This window comes from Carassius carassius, chromosome 4, assembly GCF_963082965.1.
Source record: "Carassius carassius chromosome 4, fCarCar2.1, whole genome shotgun sequence".
Lineage (NCBI taxonomy): Eukaryota > Metazoa > Chordata > Actinopteri > Cypriniformes > Cyprinidae > Carassius > Carassius carassius.
This window is the reverse complement of record NC_081758.1, coordinates 7261661-7285065: the sequence shown is the minus strand read 5'-3', so window position 1 is coordinate 7285065 and position 23405 is coordinate 7261661. Positions and strand designations below refer to the sequence as shown.

Below are 23405 nucleotides of genomic sequence, written 5' to 3'. Positions count from 1 at the left end.
ATATGTGCAAGAATGACATCTCGATGTCGAACTGCCATTTGCTCTGATTGAGCTAAAATCAACCAATCGTCGATATAGTTCAGAATGCGGATGCCCTGCATACGGAGGGATGCCAGAGCCGCATCTACACATATCGTGAACGTGCGGGGTGAGAGTGCAAGGCTGAAGGGGAGTACTCGATATTGGTAGGCTTTGCCCCGAAAGCAAACCTCAGAAACTTCCTGTGTTGTGGAAGGATGGATATGGAAGTATGCGTCTTTGAGATCTATTGTGACAAACCAGTCCTCGGATCTGATTTGAGCTACAACCTGTTTGACAGTGAGCATTTTGAACTTCAGTGACATTACTGAGAGGTTTAGATGACGTAAGTCTAAGATCGGATGCAACCCCCAATCCTTCTTTGGAACTATGAAATACCGGCTATAAACCCGGACTCCCTGTCTAGAGGAGGGACCACCTCGATGGCCTCCTTCCTTAATAGGGTATTCACTTCTTGTTCCATAACCAGAGCCTGCAGGGGGGCGACTATTGTCGGTGTAACCCCGTTGAATGTCGGTGGTGGATGGCCGAGCTGAATGCGATAGCCTCTTTCTACTGTGTGCAGGACCCATTGAGATACATTTGGAAGTAGTTTCCACGCTGCTAACTAATGTACTAAGGGAATCAGTCTCTTGAGACTGACCTCTGGTGTAAGAGGCCCCCGCAGGGGCGGCGAGCGTCTCAGCTCCGCTACGCTCACGGGCGGAAATAACTGAGAGCAGTGCTTGCTGGAAGCCGCTGCACCCTGAAACTCTGGCAGGGTTGGCAGACCCACCTTCCGAGGTTACTGAGGTGAGACGGGCACCGTGTAATTAGGTGGACACCGCTCTACCCCAGTAGGGGCCGCCCTCTGTAGTCGTGACCGAAATGCGTCATGACTTCTTGGGCGTAGACCTCCCAGCCTGAAGTATGCTCCATCGGATTCGGATTAGGCTGAGAAGTCACTGGCCCAGAGCGTTGCTTCAGCCTCTGGTACAGAAGCAGCAACGCTCTGTTTGTACGCGGAGGGGGCTGCTCCCGCCCAGCAGTCCCTCCAGTACATCTAACTTCATGAGTCAAATAACTGTCATTATATTCCTCAGAATTTAATGCAATCAAACAATCAGACAAGTAAATACGGTCTGGATTGTGACACAATACACATTGAAGTGATATATTGAACTTCTCGAAGTTAGATAATAGTCATTAGATTCCTCAGAATCCAATGCAATCCAACAATCAGACAAGTAAACACGGTCTAGATTGTGATAAAGTACACATTGTAGTGATATATTGACTTCTCAAAGTCATCATATTCCTCAGAATTTAAAATAATCAAACAATCAGACAAGTAAACACGGTCTAGATTGTGATACAATACACATTGAAGTGATATATTAACTTCTCAATGTCATTAAATTTCTCAGAATTTAATGTAATCAAACAATCAGACAAGTAAACACGGTCTAGATTGTGATAAAGTACACATTGAAGTGATAGAACTAACTCCTCCTTATTAAATGGAGTTTAAATAACCAGACACGCGGTCGGGTATGGAAAAATTCACATCTAAACTGAAAATGATGTAATACACGCGTTGCCTCGACAGCGCACGAATAGCTTAGTCACACAAACAATATTAATCCCCTCGGAGATTAAATAGCTGCTCATTAACGCTGCCCGTATAATGTTAGGCATAACACTGTTTGTTGTATACTGGTGCTTATGCAACTTTATGTTTGAGCAACTAAAAGCTCGCCGACGCCCTCCGTGTCAATCTCCTCGGAGAAAGAAAGGCAGAGCGTCAAGCCAGATGCGCGGGGGGGGGGAGAACCAAAGCTCGGGCTTCCGAACCCCGGAATTGGGCAGATCTGGTGGGTAAGGTGGGAGATAAGGACGTGTCCGTCTCCATTCCTTCTAGCAGATCGATCTGCGAACCCAACGAATGCCGGCGCTGCTCCCCCTTGGCGAAAGCGGGACCGGCATCGCGTGGAACGCTGGCGAAGGCTCACTTCTCGAAGAGAGCCCTCCAGGATTGAAGCGCACGTGAAATCATATGCAGTGCGGTTTGATCCCGGGCAGACCACGCACAGACCGTGTGTATCCCCGTCTATAACATTTAGCTTTGTTGAGTAGGGAGGAATACACAATCTGAATGCGGTCTGGATTCACCCTTCAGATGCCAGTCTAGCTAGTCTAGTTAGCTTTGCTCTCTGACATACTATAGCTACTTAAAGGAGCTAATAGTGACAACCGACAATAAATAAGACTTACAAGACAGAAAGACATGCACACACAGAGCGCTTGCTGAAGGACTCGAAGCTGAAGCCAGCTGCGTGGCAGGTGCCTTTATAGCTTCCTGGTCGTTACGTCACCCCGCCTGTGACGTCACGCCCTTCCATTGGAAAGATTGCACACAATATTCAGAGTCGGTCTCGTCGGGGACGTTCCCCAAAGCACTTGACGCAGCTTGAGTTCCTGAAAAGGAACAATACATTCATTTAAATTTTCTAAGACACTTTTTGTTTGTAAAAGGCATATGCGAGTAGGCATCAACTATCATGAATATTATTGTGATTTACACCTGAAAAGAAAAAAGCGCCCATAATGAGCTGCATAATGAGCCTTGCAGTCAGGTGTGTGACTGAGAGGGAAGAGTTACAAGAACGAATGTGAGGACAAAATAAATGTGTATATATATCTTTATGTTTCTAGTTTATTTAGAATATATTTAATAATCCCACAAAATAATTTGAGATTCACTTGTAAGTGCAGTTAAACAGTTTATTATGAACAATCAAAGCTGACTTTCAAAGCTGAATGTTTAGCATCATTACTCCAGTCACACTATCCTTCAGAAATCCTTCTAATATTCTGTTTTCTACTCAAAAAAAAAAAAAAAAAAAAAAATATATATATATATATATATATATATATATATTGTGACGATCGTGTACACAGAGAGACACAGGGAGATAGCAAGATCCAATAGCAGTTGTCTTTATTGGGATAATCCAAATCGTGGTCGAACAAGCCAAGGTCAAAACCAAAAAGACAGTCCAAAATAAACAAACAAAAGGGAAGGAACAGGAAAGGGAACTCGGGAAACGAGAGGACTCGAAGGACGAGCAGACTGGGATGAATCTCGGGGAACGAGAAGGCTGGATAGATGAAGGGTATGGACTCCATACAAACAACAGGAAAAGACTGGTATATATATAGGGAGGCTAATGACAATAAAGTGACTGCACCTGGTGCAATTAACAGGAGTGCTATTACTGTGATGACAGGACAAGAGGAATTCTAGTGCCTACGGTAAAGTGCCTAAGGGGAAGTGAGCCCACTAGTGGACACCCAGGGAAACAGAGACTAGACAGCGTGACATTACTCCCTCCTCCACGGAGCAGCTGCCAGATGCTCCACCCGAACCCAAGGGAAAACCAAAAACACAAAGAAACCAGAGCAGAAGACCACGGAGCAGAAGACCACTACAACCGTGTGGTTGGGACGGAAGACCCCCAGGGCGGTGCGGAAGACCACCACATCCGTGCGGCCGGACAAACAGGAGGACAAGTCTGATTGGGCAAGTCTGAAACAAAAAACATGAACAAGTTAAGGGTAGCCTCCGTGGCCACAGCAGGATCAGTCGGGTGCTCAGAGAGTTCAACTGAGACGTGACGAGGGTCTGGAAGTTCCGCAGAAGCGAGGAGAGACTCTGGTAGATCATCAGATACGTGGAGAGACTCTGGTAGTTCATCAGAGACGTGGAGAGGCTCTGGTAGTTCCACAGGGAAATGACGAGACTCTGGTACTCCCATGGTGTTTCCTTGTTCATGAAGATCAATGGTGAAACCGCATAATTGGATGAGGTAGAGAAACAGCCATCATGGTGCCAGGACAATTGTCTCTCTATGTATGTGAGTAAAACTAAAGAGCTGATTGTGGACCTCAGCAAGAGACAGCAGCGGCCCTATACTCCTCGTATGATCAGTGGGACCCCTGTGGAGAGGGTGAGCAGCTTCAAGTACCTTGGTGTAAACATCTCTGAGGACCTGACTTGGACTTCACACATCCAAACTCAAGTTAATAAAGCCGGGCAAAGACTATAGCATCTGCGACAGCTGAGATAATTCAGGGTTTCAGCAGCAATCCTGAAAACTTTCTATTCAGTGGCCATAGAATGTGTATTGAAGTGTGTCTGCTCTCCCATCTCTGCAGGACATCTACCTCAAACGCTGCAAAAGCAGAGCTGTTAAAATCATTAAGGATTCTAACCACCCTGTTGAATGTCTTTTCAATTTACTGCCATCTGGTAAGCGCTTCCATAGCCTGATGGCAAAAATTGAGAGACTTAGGTGGAGCTTCTTCCCTAGGCCATCAGGCTCCTAAACTAAAACTCTTAACTTCTACATGACTTCATTTAATTATAAGCAAGATACTTAACATATTCACATTGCCACTAGCACACAGCATTTTCACAGCAAATTGTTTTTGTTCTTCTTCTTTTTTTGTTACTACCTCTATTGCTGCTATGTAAATACCCTGTATACCCTGAAAAACCAGTTTGCACATTCTTCTCTTGTACATTCCTGCTCATCTTAATATTTATTAAGTCCACAGTATACTGTACTGCACATTTTATTTTATTCTTTTTTTATCTTACTTTATATAATTTTCTTGTGTTTGTATTCTTTAATAATTGCACTGTCCATGGAGCGGACCTGACTTACATTTCACTGCTGGTCATATGCTCTCCATTTAACCATGTATGTGACAAATATAAATTTTTAAAATATATTTTCTCTACTCTTTTCAGTTTGATTTCTAAAAGAGGTCTTGTTTTTATAGAGTGTACCCAAGTGTGAATAGAATTAAAAATTAACTACTGTCAAAAATTGTGGTCTCATCTTTCACCTTGCAAACTGTGTGTAGCTACACATTTTTGCCTCAAACAAACACACAAAAGTGATGATCATTAAAGGGCTGTTTAAGTAAGCTAACTGATGTATGTAACTGGATTCATACCGAATGTGTTTGCAGTCACACAGTGTACAGTAGGTTGGGTGTAGCTGACCATGCAGTAAATACTGTACAGAAATGCATTACGGTATGTAATCCGAGGGGCTACTATGAGTTCTATTCTGATGGGTTCTTGTCCCACCACAAATCTGACCTTGTCAAGCTAAACATAAAGCATCCACTCAGCATATTACTGCAGTACTATTGTCACAGCAACTGCTGCACCCAATTGCCCTGCAGATTTGTTGTCGCCATAGCAACACCCTCTGTGATTACTTGCCGTCTATGGCCCGCTCACTCAGTAAAACAGAGAGAAAGAATGAAAGACAGAAAAAAAAAACCTTCTCCTGAATGGTTAGACGGATAAGGGCATGTGTGGTTAAATGAAAGAGTCTGATTGGCTGTGAGTGATATCATCCGCATAAAAAGGAGGTTTTATTATAGTTTTGTTTCTGGAAGCACAAAGGCTGTGCTGAATTTTAATAATGGACGTCTTCTTCTGTAGGTAACTGCATCCACCCCTCCTTTAACTGCGCTTACAGCATTGATGTTGAAGGAGGGATATCTTAGCTTTGTACTGCACAAACTAGTCACTGAATGGAATACAAATAACTTGATGGAAATAAAAAAATGAACCACATTGAACTTTTTTTTTTTTTTTTTTTATAATAAGTATATTTACACCATAAATATGAGACACAATCTCATTAATTAGAATGGTTGATTTTAAGGAATTGCTGCTAGGCCCTCAAGCATCAAAAATATTTATAATTAGCAGTCACAAATATATTAAGTCTTCACAAAAAAATGATTACCATTTAAATCAACTGATCTGGAGAGCACTCAATTATTCAAATAATGTTCATTTGTTTGTCTTAGTGATATTTAAAGAAAAAGTTAGCATTTACCACAAAGACGACAAATATTTATTTAATTTGATCATACATTTTTCAGTTGTAACTTCACCTATGGAAATAATTTAATGTTAATCTAAAAACAGCTTTTGTTAAAACCAAGCTGCCAAAATTACTACTTCCTCCTCTTTATTTATTTCTTTATTTAGTGTTCCTGTAGCTCAATTGGTAAAGCATTGCGCTATTAAGTGCAAGGTTGGGGGTTCGATTCCCCAGGAACACATGATAGGTAAAAATTGATAGACTGAATGAACTGTAAGTTGCTTAAAGCGTCTGCTAAATGCATAAATTTAATTAAATTTAATAAATGTAAAATTGTATTATGTAATAGAAAGGAATACATCAGCACAATAATGCCTGCACAGACACAGATCAATGTCTATTTCTTCATCATCATCTCTTTGACCTGCCCATTGGCGTGTTAGTGAAGAAAGAGAAAATGGGATCACTTAACAAAGTAACATTAACTTTCAAAGGGTCCTTTTGTTAGGAAAGTGTTTATTTCAACTATGTGAATGTCTCAGCAGAGCATTATTTGTTTGTTTATTTCGTTTGTTTGTTTGTTTATTTTACTGTGGGCTTTTTATTAAATCAGTCATAATTCAACACAGGCTTTGTAAACAAACATTAACAGAAAGATATGGACCTGACAGAAATGCGACAACATGTAAGCATGTTTATTCAGTCAGATGTTCTTTGTTTGTTTGTTTATGCATTAGTAAGTCAAGTCAGTGTCTAAATAGTCCTTCTAGTAGCATGAAAATCATCTGTTATTTAAATTGTTATTAAATTATATACAGAAAGCAGGAAAAGAACACTCAATGAATCTGCTCTGCATTTTCACTAAAAAACCTGTTATAATCAATGACTATTAGGCGTGTAACGGTACACAAAAATCACGGTTCTGTACATACCTCGGTTTTAAAGTCACGGTTCGGTTCATTTTCGGTACAGTAAGGGAAAGAAATGCAAACATTAAACTGCAGGTTGTTTATTACTATAAACTTCTTTTTAACAATTTGTTTACACTTTTTTTAAACACTTTTTAATAATAATTATATATATATAAAAAATAAAAAAAGAATAAGAAATAAAATACTGCTGTTAAGTTCTTCACTAAATAAAATACTCTCATTCTCAAAATAATATCACATAATAAAATATAATGAAAAATATAAATAAATAACTATGATTACAGTGCAGCATTACCAATCCCAGCTTGTAGGCCTGCTCATATTTAAAAATATATATATATAACTTTTCCAAAGTGTAAAGTGCAGCAACAACAGTTACAGTTTTTAGGCCTGCTCAGATTTCGTTATAGCGTTGGCCCGATCGGAATTAAGAGCAAAGGTCTGTTTAAATGCGACGGGAGCTGCATTTGAATTATTTCCTAGTTGTAGTGATGTTCACACTCGCGTGATGCCTTTTGAAAACTTTAAAATCAGCTGCAGGGTGGGATTTGCACTGAACGCGGAGACTTCCGCCACTTAATATGTTCGTGTGGAAACACGAAAATGTACCTATGTTCCGCACACAAAATATTGCATTCGGTCATTCGGTGCACACTTGCAACGTACCGAAAGCCCTGTACCGAAATGGTCTGGTACGAATACACATACCGTTACACCCCTAATGACTATATAAGCACTGCACAATGATTCTCTTATTTACTGTGTACTTATAAGACATGACTGCAATAAACTATGTTATAGAAGTAGATCTAAATATAATGCTATAATTATAAATGTTCACAATTATTTAATCTCGGCAACTGTAATAGTAAAAACTTTTCAGTATTGTTCCATGTGCAATATGCTTCATATGCAAAGATGTTAACCAATCATAGGAATAAGCATTTAAATCAAAGTCTTAAATGGGACACTGCCCTTTAAACTGGGCTAAAATTAGGATAGAATGTGGTATTTTATTTTTTTTTGATGTTTTTGATTTACAAATCTCACTAATCTAAATCTTACTACTTTATTATGTGCACCTCAAGAAACCTAAAATATAATAATAATAATAATAATAATTATTATTATTATTATTATCCAGTTCATGACCCATCGCATGAAGAAATTAAGAGATGTCGTACATTAAACATGTCTCAGCTGTGTGGTTTGATACTGTTGAGTCTAGTACTAGACAGGGGCACAAGGTTTATAGAGTAGTGTACAACCACTAGATTGTATGCGAGTACAGAGAAACAAAATGGCCCCGTCTCTTTGTCCCTTACTCTTTCTGCCTGTGTTATCCTGGAGAGATACCAGAATTAAGAGGTGCAGTTTTCAGAGAATAAAAATTCCTCTTTCAAAACGTTAAACCAAATTGCACTCCATTATAATCAAGGATTAACCTCTGTTTCCCACACACGAAACGTAAACTGAAAAAGTCAAACTGTGCTTTAATAAATTCCGCTCAGTTCTGCATGAACAAAATGATTATTATTCCACTCAATAATTATCAGGGGTGTTGCAAGCAACACCATTATTTAAATGTTTGTGCTACAGACGTGTATTATACCTAAAATAATGTAGCTTCTTGGTGTACTACAATTTTTAACCTGGCAGATAATAAAAGGTGACAAGCTTTGTACATGCAAGCATGTTTTTTTTTTCAAAAAAAAAAAAAAAAAATGTAAAAACCTAGTTACGTTGCAGATAAAAGCTTTTTGAGAGAGACTGTTTTCTTGATGGTTATATGAATCAACAAGGATCTGTAAGCATTTTAGCTTTTACATACAGTAAACTCAATAACCCCTCCACACATGCTCACACATTCACAGTCACACCTCCAGTAGGATGTGTTGACTGGCAGACTAGTCCACCCCAGCTGGGCTCCGTCTTTGCGCAGAGATGTTGTTGCCTAGCAACCAGCCATAGCAGCTGCCGATATTGAGAGAGAAGAGAGGAGACGCACCTCTCAAAACAAGCATCATGCAGCACTTTGACCTCCACATAAAAATCGCTGCAGACAGCATAACAGAACACCGATTTTACAAGCATAGCAGGAAAACAATGATGTATGATACGTCCTACAATACAATGTTTCTAGCATCTTTTTTCAATTGTTTTGATATCAGCTCCACCTACACGATGATATGCAAATTGTCTGGTAAATAACTGGCCACTCCATAGATCTTAATGCATATAGCGAAAATGGACCAAAAAGTGTCAGCTTCAGATGCCACACCCAAATTTTGATGCAGCTTAAGCACAATAATGACAAGAGCTTCCTCAAAATTACAAGTTAAGAAACAAGCTACAGGAAGCTAGTCATTATAATTAATTCAAATAACACTAATTTATCAACACTAACACTAAATATGACCCCCTAGCCCTATAGGTAGCCTCTTCCTGCCTAAGTGGGCAGTTCATAGCCAGAATAGTAAAAGAAGTGTTCCACATGTACTGTAATACGGTATTTAAAAAAAACATCATAAACACACTGTTTAGTATAATAGTCTTACATTTACCACACTTAGTTATTCTTCTAGTTGTATGCCTATAGCAACTAATTAAATGGAAGTCCTTGCATATTCACAGAAAATAGCTTACTTTCACATTTTAAAAGACGGTATACAAATAATGCAAGCATCATTAGCACATTTTGTGTTTTTTTTAAGTACGTCTTAATTGTCCAAACACCCCTGGCTGTGAAGGGTGACATTCTAACAAATCTTGACTCTGAATACCTCAGCCGGAAGCTAAGAAATCACTGTTGTCTGCGTTTAAGTGTGTGAAATGTAAGTAACTCCAGTGGGACCACACCAAATGCTGCAATTACCCATATCAAAGAAGAGTGAGTGGGATACAATCAGCTTGGCTTTAACTTTATAGAATACTTTAATCCTACAACCTCCATCTGTTAGTGTGTGTGTGTGTGTGTGTGTGTGTGTGTGTGTGTGTGTGTGTGTGTGATTGTGTGATTGTGTGTGTGTGTGTGTGTTGTACATTACATTAATACAAAAGAAACACACTCACACAGCACAGAGGCTGGCAAACCTTTCAGAGACACAAGCCTTAGAGGAAAAGAGAGAGTTTGAAGTAAATTTGTATGCCTTACGGCAACTGAAGAACCTTGAACAATAGCTGTGTGACTTTCTCTTTCCCTCCCTCCATTTTGTGCTTTTTCATTTGGAGCCTTAGCTGATTCTTGGAAGAGGTAGTGACATGAGACATGACTGAGAAAGAGACAGAAACTGGTGGGGTGATATCTATTCCATTCTACTATATTTGTATAAAATTTTCACAATACCAAACAGCTACTAAAATAAGTAGCTGTTTAGAATGCAACTCATTATTATACTGCATTACCAGGAAAAGTAATTAGATTACAGAAACACGTTACATAACTGTGTAACGCATTATCCCCAACTCTGTTTGATCTTGTACGGTAAATTTCTTGTGAAGTCACTTTGGATAAAATAGTCTTCCAATGATTGAATATCTCTCATAATGTAAAACAAAGTGGGGAAAATAATGACCATAAATGACCTGCCATGAATTGGATTTTCCAACAAGTTCTCCAAACCTGACTTGGAATTTAAATTCCAAATAGCCTTCAGCACAATAACAATATGCAAAGCTTTATTGCAAGAAGAACACACTTGATGTTTTGAGATGATCTGACATATTGCTGTTGTCTAGACCAGTATACCTGATTTTGGTTCCCTTTCAGTCACTCACTTGTGATGTCACGTCGGTGACTGATGAATTGGGATACTGCCTCAAGAGACCAATCTACTTCGAGTGAAATCAAATGATCCAATGCACATTGGCATGCAATTATTGCATAGATGTCGCTGCAGCGGTGGTCGTTCCAGAGTCAAGTGGGTTGCACACTTCAGGCTGCACTACCCACTGTTGTGTTGCAAGCGGCCATCTCCCCTGGGTGCCTCAGCACTAAAAAAGCATTTCCCGAAGGACGGGAATATCAGTACAAGTTCCTGCCCTTTGGGCTATCCCTGGCTCCCCTTGTATTCACGAAAGACACGGAGGCAGCTCTTGTTCCCCTAAGAGAGCAAGGTGTTCACAGCCTCAACTATATAGACAATTGGCTTGTACAAGTACAGTACAGTCTCGGGATCAGTTGTGCGAGTACAGGGACTTGGTGCTCCGGCGCCTCAGCCTGTTGGGCCTTCAGTTCAACTGAGAAAAGAGCAAACTCTCAACGACGCAGAGGATCTCTTTGCTCAGTATGTAGTTGGACTTGGTCAAACAGACAGCGTGCCTCACAGAGGAATGTGCACAGTCGGTGCTAGCCTGCTCAAATATGTTCAAGGGCAGTACAGTAGTCCCACTAAAACTTTTTCAGAGGCTCCTGGGGCATATGGCAGCCACAGCTGCACTTATACCTCTCAGCCTGTTCCATATGAGACTGCTCCAGCACTGGCTTTATGGCTTTATAGTCCCGAGGTGGGTGTGGAAGCGCAGCACTCGGCGGGTCCAAATTACACTAGCCTGTCACCAAACCCTCACCCTGTTGTCCGATCTTACATTCCTCCAGGCAGGGGTTCCCCGAGAACAGATCTGAGCATGCTGTGGTTTACACGGATGCCTCCACCACCAGCTGAGGGGCCACGTACAATGGGCATGCAGTCTCAGGGGTTTGGCGGGCCCACAGCTGCATTGCTGTTCTACTCCCTGACCAAGGGAACACTTAGCACACAGCTGGCCACGGGGCCTACGCAAATATCTGTTTCCCCAAGTAAGCCTTCTATCACAGACACTGTGCAAAGTCCAGGAGGATGAGGAGCAAGTCTTGCTAGTGGCATTGTTTTGGCCCACTCCGACCTGGTTCCCCGAACTGGTGCTCTTCGCGACAGCCCCTTCTTGGCCGATTCCTCTGAGGAAGGATCTATTGACTCAGAGATGGGGCACCGTTTGGCAAAGGTTCTAGTGACCTAACGCTGGTGTTAGCGAACACCATCACTTCGGCGAGAGCACCGTCTACAAGACACACTTATGCCTTGAAGTGGAACCTGTTCGTTTAGTGCTGTTCTTCTTGCCGAGAAGACCGCCGCAGATGCCTGATTGTGATCATGCTTTCCTTTCTCATTTCATTGATTTCTCATTTTTTTTATTTATTAAGAACTTTTACACAACTTGTCATTGAACAAAGTGCTGTACAAACACATAAACATATCATAAAAACATACATCATTAACACCACATATAAATAACAATGAAATAAACCCCTCAGTTTGATAAACTACAAATGCAACTACTATACCCCATTAAATGCTAGAGCTAGGAGATATTCTTTAACCTTATGTTTAAAAACAGTAAATGTACGTTCCAATCTGATAGAAAGGGGTAGATCATTCCAAAGTTTAGGAGCTATCGCTGCAAAAGCTCGATCTCAACTTTTTGTTCTTGGAGTCGTTAAAACCAGCTGGTCAGCTGACCTCAAGGACCGTTTTGGTTCATATTTCTTAATAAGATTTGCCAGGTACAACAGAGCCATACCATTCAGTGATTTTTTTAACAAAAATTAAAATTTTAAGATTTATTCTGTAGTCAATCGGTAGCCAATTTAAAGAGCTCAGTACTGGGGTAATGTGGTCTCGCTTACGAGTACCCGTCAAAAGTGTCACGGCGGGGATTTAAACTAGTTTTAAGCGTTTAATCAGTGTCTTATTTATGCCGACATATAGCGCATTGCAGTAATCTAGTCTTGTAAATATGAGTGCATGAATGAGCTTTTCTAGATCACGAGTGGACAGAAATGGTTTCACTTTCGCTATTAATCTCAAATGATAGAAACAAGACTTAACGACAGTATAAATTTGTCTCTCAAACCTGAGATCACTGTCTGGAAGGGGCAGCACCTATGGCGCTTTGGATCCCAATTAGTCAGTCAACAGCATGACGTTGTGAGTGAGCAACTGAAAGGGAACGTCTCGGTTACGTATTGTAACCCTTGTTCCCTGAATGAGGGAATGGATACGTCACATCCCGTCACCACGGTTGCTGTACCATCACTGAGCTGCCGGGTCACTGGCTCGGCTCCTCAGCGTAAACCTGGTATGCACTGCACCTGCTGCATTTTTATACTCACACTGTGATCAGCAGGAGCAGGATGCAATAACTGAATGCCAATGTGCATTGGCTCGTTTAGTTTTCACTCGAAGTAGATTGGTCTATCGAAGCTGTCAGCTGTCATCAACGATTATATCATAGTAAGGCAGACTTGAAGGATTAAATGTCCAATTATCCATATCAAAAGCACATATACCGCTACACATTAACAAACACAGCACAGTCAGCTGATGTTTAATATGCAGCTCAATATGTGATATACTGTATATACATATGGCTTGCATAGACTAGTGGAGTAGTCGAGTGATCAACTACTTCAACCACTAGTCAGCACTTTCGGAAACAATCGACTACTCGAGCATGCATTAACCATAATTTGAGTTTGAAAGTACGTGAATTTTAGGATTACAATATTGTGTGTAGCTGTTACTTTCTTTGACTTTATCTATGTTGCATGTACAATTTAAATATGTAATGTAATAATTAGGGGTGTGCATGAAGACAACTACCTTAATTGGAATGGCACGGATAATGGCTTCAAAAATAAATAACAGACAAGAAATAACAGAAATTCTGTCTGAATATTCGGCTGAGACTGGCTCAGTTTGGTGTTTGGGGATCACCACAATATTATACACAGCCCTCTAGAGTCATGCAATAGAGTGTGAAGTGAATGAATGTAAACCTTATGAATGAAAAGAGCGCAAATCAAACACTGCATTGTTGTTGCCTCTTTGTGCATCTCTCATAAATCAGAGAGATTCTATATATTTAATGTTCTATATATTTAAAAGTCAATGCTTTAAACCTTAGGCTACAGTATGATACGAAGGAATGTAATAAGAAATGTTTGCGTGCCACATGCACATTTGTTTAGTGAAGTTAAAAAAAGACCCACTTAAAGAGTTCTGCAAAATGAAAATGTGCTTTAGTTCAAATGATCACTAAACATTTGTCATGACATCTCTCTGCTTGCATGATAAATATATTTTTTTAAATTTATAATTATTTTAGTTTAACATGGCATACTTGTTCAGTGATAACTAAGAAAAAAAAAATATTAATAACGGTTTAATCAAGTAACTGTACAACATTCCACAAGGTTTTATCCGAATACAGATACAAATAATTTTGTGATTGTTACAGATACAAATACAAATACTGGCTGTTACATGAAAATGAAAATATGTAATGTCGTAATCATAAAGTTTTGAATATGTTGCATTAGGCTATGAATTAATAAGCGTTTATTGATCTATTTCATGTATTTTCATATACAGTAGCATGAACCACGAGTTGTTGAGTAACTGGAGTATGTTTTAAATAAGAAATCGACTAGCAGTCGATATATGTGTGTGTGTGTGTGTGTGTGTGTGTGTGTGTGTGTGTGCATGTCATGAACTGAAGGCATAATCTACAAAGGTAAGCAAAAGTCATAAACAAATAGGCAATCCAAAACAATGACAAAGTAAGAGGCTGGGGCAAATGGAGTAATCCAGAAAACAGGCATAATAACAAGACCAGGAACCAAGATACAGGAGGAACAGTATACAAGGCTTAGAAATGCAGTAAATATACATACAAGACTTGGCAAAGAGTGACAGTGAGCTAACCATGCTAATGAGACATGGGTGCAAACCATGAGTGTTAATGAGACCGGGCAGAGAACTATGGGGAATGAAGTCCTTCACAGAATCGCAGTAGTCTGGGATCGAGTCCCAGAAGTTTAAAGAGTAACTAAACCCTGAACCAACTTTTTTTAGTTAATGATCTATAAGAATGGGGCTTTATTAGTGCTGTTCATTGATTTGAGTAACTTTTTGGACATTTGAGTATGAAGTGTTTTAATTCTACAATATATGGTGTAAAAACATCTGAGTGCTGCCCTTTTCAGGTTGAACGGTGGCTACTGCAGTTAATTTTTCCTATTAGATGTTGCGGTGGCAAGTGACGTAAGCGGTGGCAGGTGACGTAAGCAGTTTCAAGCTCACCACGCCCCTTGGTATGAGCTACCACGCCCTTGGCAGTATAAAACCATCTTTTTCTGTCAAAATCACTGTAGTGAGTCGGGAGTTGGAATTGCAATTATTGAAAACGACCAGGATAGACTATTATAGCATCTATTTAGCATAGCAATTATATAGTTATTTAGATTATTTTGTGTAGCCTATGTAGTTAATTAGCATAGTTTTAGTGTTATGTTAGTATTGTTAGAAGCGCAGTTAGTTAGTAGCATAGTATTGCATCAGTTAGGATAGCTTTAAGTTGGCGTAGATTTATGTGTATTTAGTACAGTGGTCAGGATGGTACGTAGGTGTAGTGTTGCTGGTTGCATGCACTTGGCTTGGAAGACCGCAAGTTCCCGCCTAGAGCTGGAGTGTGCAAACTGCATTTTACGCGGGATTGCTTCTCCAACGCAATGGAGGTGGAAATGGGCTTCTCCACACAGCTCGCGCTGAAAAGCGACGCGGTGCGGGAGTTAAGACCGCATTTTGAGCCAGTGGCTCGAATTGATATGAACAGACACCTCGACATCCTCCACTTAAGGTGAAGGTGGGGGAGAAAAGTCCTCTACTTCAAATGATCGCTCTGTTGCAAAGCTACTTGCGTCATTACAGTCACTCTCCATTTTAGCGTCTCTGACAGCAGCTGTCAATTAATCCGTCACTGCGGGTCTCAGGTTCACGCCGCACTCGCTCAGCCCCGCCCTATGTTCGTCCCCTCTATCTCCGCTGTGATCTGCCCACTTTTCAGCATTTTTCAAATATTGCCAGTGGGTGGAGTCAGGCCTTGACCAGGGGTTTAGTTACCCTTTAAATCCACGAGGGAGGTGGAGCGGATCAGGGGGAGGGATGGTGGGCCAGGCCCATGTGGTAAAAGAGGGCCTGGAGACTGAGGTAGATTAGGGAGCCAGGGTGGAGCCAGTAGAGCAGGAGGCCACTAGGGTGGAGCAGGTAGAGCTGGAGACCACAAGGGCAGAGCAGGCAGAGCTGCAGACCACCAGGGCAGAGCAAGTGAGTGGAACAGTGTTAAGTTCGTCAATGAAGACGAGGTCCAAAAATATTATTCGACAAAATTGATACTGCCTCTTTGTTAACAGGACGAGAAGGGACTATAATATTATTTGAGGACAGCTTGGCTTTGTCTGATGGCTTGTGACCATCCATCTTCCTCTTGATCACATTCCAGAGGTTTTCAATGGGGTTCAGGAGATTGGAATGGCCATGACATGACCTTGATCTGATCTCCACAACTGATTGACCTGGCAGTGTGGCATGAAGCATTGTCCTGCTGAAAGGAACTAATCCTCAGAATTGGGGAATATTGTCAGAGCAGAAGCAAGCAAGGTTTCTTTCAGGACAACCTTGTACATGGCTTGATTCCTGCTCCCTTCACAGAGATGAATGTGCCTGATTCCAGCCTTGCTAAAGCTCCCCCAGATCTTCACAATCCTCCACCAAATTTCAGAGTGTGTGATACACAATGTGGCTTGTACACCTCTCCAAGTCTCCGTTTAATCATTAGACAACCAGGTTTTGGGCAAAATTGAAAATTTCACTCATCATAGACAGTCCAATTCTTATGGTCTTTTGCAAACCTTGGCCTGGCTCGCTTTTGCTTCTTATTGTCACGTACGGTGATACAAGGGACACGGAAGAGATCCAAATGCAGGTAAAAAGGTTTATTGAGGGCAATCCAAAAAGCATAAACAGTCCAGGCAGGGTCAAAACCAGAAAATCCAAAAACATAAAACAAGAACACACGGGAAGAGCAGACTCTGGGAGGTATCATACCGACGACAAGGACCCAGGAGACAGGTGGGGAACAATCAATTAACTAGAACAAGGAGGAAGGTGACCAAATAAGGGAACAGGAAGTGATAGTAAGATAGACACCGTGGGAACTGAGGACACCTAGTGGATACCCAGGGAACACAACCCAGACACTGTGACAGAACCCCCCCTCTACGGAGCGGCTTCCAGACGCTCCACGATAGACAAAACAGAGACCAGGAGGGAGGAGGTCCGGAGGAGGTTCAGGGGGAGGGACGGAGGGCCAGACTAACAGAAAGGAACAGGGACAGAAGTGAACACAAAAACAAAAGGCAAAAACAACAACATGAAGCCCCCCAGGGCGGAGCAGAAGACCACCACTTCCTTGTGGTCGACGCCAGAGTCCTCCAGGCCAGAGCGGAAGACCACCACAACCGTGTAGTCAGGGCAAGCGCCCCCTAGGGCGGAGCAGAAGACCACCATGTCCGTGTGGTCAGAGCGGAAGCCCCCCAGGGCGGAGCAGAGGACCACCACGTCCTCGTGGTCGACGCCAGAGTCCCCCAGGGCGGAGCAGATGACCACCACGCCCCTGTGGTCGATGCCGGAGTCCAACAGGGCGGAGCAGAAGGCCACCCAGTGACTTGACTTGACTCAGAAAGTTCAACGGTGACCAGCCTTGTCTCTGGACAGTCCATGGTACCTAGCCCTGGCTCTGGAAGGTCATCGATGACTAGCCCTGACTCTGGAGGATCATCGGTGACTAGCCCTGACTCTGGAGGGTCAGCGGTGACTAGCCCTGACTCTGGAGGGCCCACGAACACCTGACTCGACTCTGGAGAGTTCACCGGAACCTGACTCGACTCTGGAGAGTTCACCGGAACCTGACTCGACTCTGGAGAGTTCACCGGAACCTGACTCGACTCTGGAGAGTTCACCGGAACCTGACTCGACTCTGGAGGGTCAACTGGAACCTGACTCGACTCTGGAGGGTCAACAGGAACCTGACTCGACTCTGGAGGGTCAACAGGAACCTGACTCGACTCTGGAGGGTCAACTGGAACCTGACTCGACTCTGGAGGGTCAACTGGAACCTGACTCGACTCTGTAAAGTCGACGGGCACCTAAATCAACTCGGGAGAGTCAACAGGAATCTGACTTGATTCAAGAGGAACAACTGGAACATGACTCGACTCTGGATGATCAACAGGAGCTAGCCCTGACTCTAGAGGGTCAACGGTAACTAACCCTGACTCTGGAGGGTCCATGAACACCTGACTCGACTCTAGAGGGTCAACCCGGAACTGACTCAACTCTGGAAAGTCAATGGCCACCTGACTTGACTTAGGACTGCCTGTGGAGACGTGAGACGCCTCGGCTTCGGGCACCGCCTCGGCCTCCGGAACGGCATCAGGCACCGCCTCGGCCTCCGGAATGGCATCGGGCACTGCCTTGGCCTCCGGAACGGCATCAGGCACCGCCTCGGCCTCCGGAATGGCATCGGGCACTGCCTCGGCCTCCGGAACGGCATCGAGGCACCGCCTCGGCCTCCGGAACGGCATCGGGCACCACCTCGGGAACAGCATCACGTACGCACAGCACAGCTGCCCGCTCGGGAGCATTCTCCGGGCTTTGAGGAACATTAGACGCCTTTCTCCTCCTCCTCCGCCCTCTATGATGGTGAGTCGGTGGCACCTTGTCTGGAGACTCAGGCGTTGAGTCGGCCATCTTGTGCTGTGGCGCTGGGCTGGCGGCCATCTTGTGCTGTGGCTCTGAGCTGGCGGCCATCTTGTGCGGTGGCACTGGGCTGGCGGCCATTCTGTGCTGTGGCACTGGGCTGCCGGCCATTCTGTGCTGTGGCACTGGGCTGCCGGCCATCTTGTGCTGTGGCGCTGGTTTGGTGGCCATCTTGTGCTGAGGCGCTGGCTCAGCAGCCATGACGTGAACCGTCTTGGGAATTTCTAGGATCCTGGATAGCTTCTCGAAGTAATCGAGAAAGGTCTCAGTGGCCATCTTGGGAGTTGGTGCTGGGCTGGCAGCCATCTTGCACTGTGGGGTGAAGCTGACGTCCATCTTGCTTCGTGGTGCGGGGTTGGTGGCTATGCACCGCAGCGTCACTGGGTTGACGGCCATCCTGGGCAGTGTCGCTGACTTTCCTCTTCTGCCCTGGTGAGACGGCGGCTCTGGTCCCTCCCACGTGAGCCCCGAGTCGAAGGGGGGCCATGGTGGAGAGCGATGCTGAGCTTCCTCTCGCCCACCTCCTCGGCGACCTCCCCTGGTCCCGCGAAACACGACCAGGCGGGTTCCCTCAAAGCGATCGCTTCTTTCCCGCTCGGTGGCTGGGAAAGAAGCGTTAACCGACATACCGCTGAATCTCTGCGTGACGGAGTCCTTCTGTCACGTACGGTGATACAAGGAACACGGAAGAGATCCAAATGCAGGTAAAAAGGTTTATTGAGGGCAATCCAAAAAGCATAAACAGTCCAGGCAGGGTCAAAACCAGAAAATCCAAAAACATAAAACAAAACAAGAACACACGGGAAGAGCAGACTCTGGGAGGTATCATACCTACGACAAGGACTCCGTGACAAAGACTCAGACAGACCGGGTTTAAATACACAGAAGGATAATGGGGAAACAGGAGACAGGTGGGGAACAATCAATTAACTAGAACAAGGAGGAAGGTGACCAAATAAGGGAACAGGAAGTGATAATAAGATAGACACCGTGGGAACTGAGGACACCTAGTGGATACCCAGGGAACACAACCCAGACACTGTGACACTTATAGATCAAGGGCCTTTTTCGAGCTTTGCACGATTGAACTCCTGCCCCTAGGAGCCTCTTTCGAACTGTCCTTGCCGTGCACTTCACCTCAGCTGCCATTTGCCACTTTTTTTGTTGGTCATTTGATGTCATCCTATGGTTGTTGAGTGACATTCAAATGAGTTGGCGGTCATCCCGATCAGTGGAGAGATGTTTCTCCCGATCTGTAGCTTTGTTGTCGCCAATGTAAGCAGACTGACCTTGTTCTCATAAACCATTGTCTTTAAAACTGAGGATGGAAGCAACATGACTATCACTGTATCCCTCACCTGTATCCCACTGTATCCTAAAATCCAGAATTTAGCCCTTCTTTTCCTCAATAAAACTTTTTCTTTTAAAATCGTTTGGCAAGGTCAGTAGTTTTCATTTGATTCTAATAACTTTTGAGGTAACTACTAGCTCTGTTTTTGCCATCCAGCTGGTCCTATTGCAAGAGGATAGTGATGAACACAGCAGATACTTTTCCTCGTTAAATTAGATTTTTGTCGAATCAGTACTTCATTAACCAGAATAAGGTATGACAGAATAAGACACTGGAATGGAATTGTTGCCATACATGTAGAAATGCTGATTTAAGAAAAACACTGAGCTTCAAAAACGCTCTTCAGAAACCTATGGGTGATGTCATGGAGACTACATCCATGTATACAGTCTATGATCACACTACTACGGAAGTTCTAGATGGCCTCGCATTATAAAATCTAGTTTTCTTGTGATCACAATTAAATTTTTTCAGGATCATGAATACATTTTCTTGTGATCTCGACATAAAAGTTGTTTTCTCATGATTGACTTAATTTTCTTGTGATTTCGACATTACAGAAGTTATTCTTTTGACAATGATTGTTTTATTTTTTAAAACACAATGCTATTGTTAGTTTACTGTTGCTATAGTAACTAACATGTCGGGGTTATTCCAGTAAAATTCTTAACCTGGCTTAATGCGTTATTTCAGAGTGTATTTAAAAGACAAAACTCAGTATACACATTATTAGTAATTCATACTATGAACAGACAAGAAGATGAGCCCATAATAAGAACACAATAAGTTTAATTCCTCGTTAAGTGTTTTCCTCCCATAGAATACCTTACAGACAACACGTTATGTGGCTTAATGCATTAAGGCAGTATTTTTAAGGTTTTTAAGGCAGTCTAAAATCAGTAAACACATCATTAATAAAGCATTCTATGTATATATGTGATCATGAGAAAACTTCTGTAATGTCGAGATCACAAGAAAATTAATTTGTTATAATGAGAAAACAACTCCTTTATGTCGTGATCATTAGAAAACAACTCTTGTTATGTTGAGAAAACGAGAAAATTAATTTGTGCTCACGAGGAAACAAGAAGGAAAATAAATAATAATGCATGGATAGAACTTCCAAAAATCAAGCCAGCATTAAGTTGTGTTACATGACTTTTAAGTTTGCTGAACAGGAAACAAATTATGAGATGTGTGAAATAAAAGTAAAAATGGAAATATGCAATAGAGGTTTGCTTTTGTTACATATAAACTGAGTTTGCTTTTTATTATAATTATAATATTTTTTTTTTCAAACTGTTAGATTGATTTATAAGAACACCAATATAAAAAAAATAAAACTAGGTAAACTTTGGCATAATAAATAAAACATTATTAATATATAATGTAAATAAGTTACCAAAACATGTGAAATTGGCTCATTAGCATAATTCGTGTCACACAGTTTTGCTTCTCTGTTTGCAATCAGATCATTCTAAGCCGCTAAACTCTGGGAAATTTTCAGTCGTGTTCCATTAAGCTAAACAATCAGTCCAAAACAGTGCTGATGTAAAGAAAATCAGGCAGATTACATCAGAGCAGGCAGAGAGAATATAGTCTTACATTGTGTTTTCAGTGAATTACTCAGTGTGAGTTTCAGGTTCAAAACAAGAGCTCTGTCATATTCTGTGATTGTTCATCAGCAATGGTCATTTGATGGAAAATGATGCATGATGGAAAAGCCTTTTGCCCTGCATAACATAAACTGATTTTAATTTTTATAATACTGACAAATTTAGGCAGGTAATGGAGTCAGTCGTAATTACTTACATAATTACCCATCATATATTGGGTATAGCCTGGTTCTTTGGTATGTTGGATCGAATTGCTTTCTCACTACAAACGAACCACTCCAGAGTTCATTTTCAATCGAGCCCAGACCACCTCGTTCAGGCTATCTCAGAACAATTGTTTTGGCACAGATCCTGTATTCATCGAAATTAATTCAATTTGTCTTATATTTTTGTCCATGGGTGTTCTTGCTTATTAATAAATGTTCACCATTTGATTATTACTGTTTCCACTAGTGATTCTATGTGTGATTTCTAAATTCCAAACCATTTTAAGCCAGCAATATAATAATTTTAAACAATAGTTCAGTTAATTAAATACAACAACCCAGCAACCAAGTTGGTTCAAACATTTAACCCAACCAGCTGGGTCAAAATAAAAATTTTTAGAGTATGTACTCCTCCCATACCTGTTTGCCATCCAGTGTGTAGATCCTTTTCACTGCTCCACTCTCGAGTTTAATGGCCTCTGTGATGTCAGTGAGCACCTGCTCAAAAGAGTGTGCTGTCTTCTTATTGAGTAGCACACGGACGGCCTTCCGCGGCTTCACCCCGCTCCTCATCACTGTCACCAGCTTCGGTCGCACAAAGTCCTTGTTCTCCTTTGGATCACTGGCTGTGCGGTTTGCCAGCATGTTCTTCTGGCTAGCTGATGCTTTCACATTGACTGACCAGTTGGGGTTCACATTTTTGGTGTAGTCCACTTTCTTGTAGAAGTTCTCAGAGGCACAAACATAGCTCTCACCTGGAGGGGGGGATAAACACAAAAAGAGAGAAAAAAGATATCTGTTAAGGACTGTTTGAACACATCTGCACATTTTTGGTACAGAGTATTTACAGGTGTATCTCAATAAATTAGAATGTTGTGGGAAAGTTAATTTATTTCAGTAATTCAACTCAAATTGTGAAACTTGTGTATTAAATAAATTCAGTGCACATAGACTGAAGTAGTAAAAGTCTTTGGTTCTTTTAATTGTGATGATTTTGGCTCACATTTAACAAAAACCCACCAATTCATCTCAACAAATTAGAATATGGTGACATGCCAATCAGCTAACCAAGTCAAAACACCTGAAAAGGTTTCCTGAGCCTTTAAAATGGTCTATCAGTTTGGTTCACTAGGCTACACAATCATGGGAAAGACTGCTGATCTGACAGTTGTCCAGAAGACAATCATTGACACCCCTCACAAGGTGGGTAAGCCACAAGTATTCATTGCCAAAGAAGCTGGCTGTTCACAGAGTGCTGTATCCAAGCATGTTAACAGAATGTTGAGAGGAAGGAAAAAGTGTGGAAGAAAAAGATGCACAACCAAACAAGAGAACCGCAGCCTTATGAGGATTGTCAAGCAAAATCGATTCATGAATTTGAGTTAACTTCACAAATAATGGATTAAGGCTGGGGTCAAGGCATACAGATGTGTCAAAGAATTCGCCTACAGTTGTTTGATTCCTCTTGTTAAGCCACTCCTGAACCACATACAATGTCAGAGGCATCTTACCTGGGCTAAGGGGAAGAAGAACTGGACTGTTGCTCAGTGGTCCAAAGTCCTCTTTTAAGATGAGAGCAAGTTTTGTATTTCATTTCGAAACCAAGGTTCTAGAGTCTATAGGAAGGGTGAAGAAGCTCATAGTCCAAGTTGCTTGACGTCCAGTGTTAAGTTTCCACAGTCGGTGATGATTTGGGGTGCAATGACATCTGCTGGTGTTGGTCCATTT

At 42.1% G+C, this 23405-nt stretch overlaps 1 protein-coding gene across 1 annotated transcript in view; it reads right to left on the bottom strand.

The window, feature by feature from the left end:
- LOC132133135 (neuronal migration protein doublecortin-like) overlaps positions 1-23405 on the bottom strand; it is a 102089-nt gene that overhangs the window by 40668 nt on the left and 38016 nt on the right. Inside the window, exon 3 of the mRNA XM_059545871.1 lies at positions 22098-22432. Coding sequence (XP_059401854.1) covers positions 22098-22432 — 335 coding nt within the window. The remainder of the gene's footprint in view (positions 1-22097; positions 22433-23405) is intronic.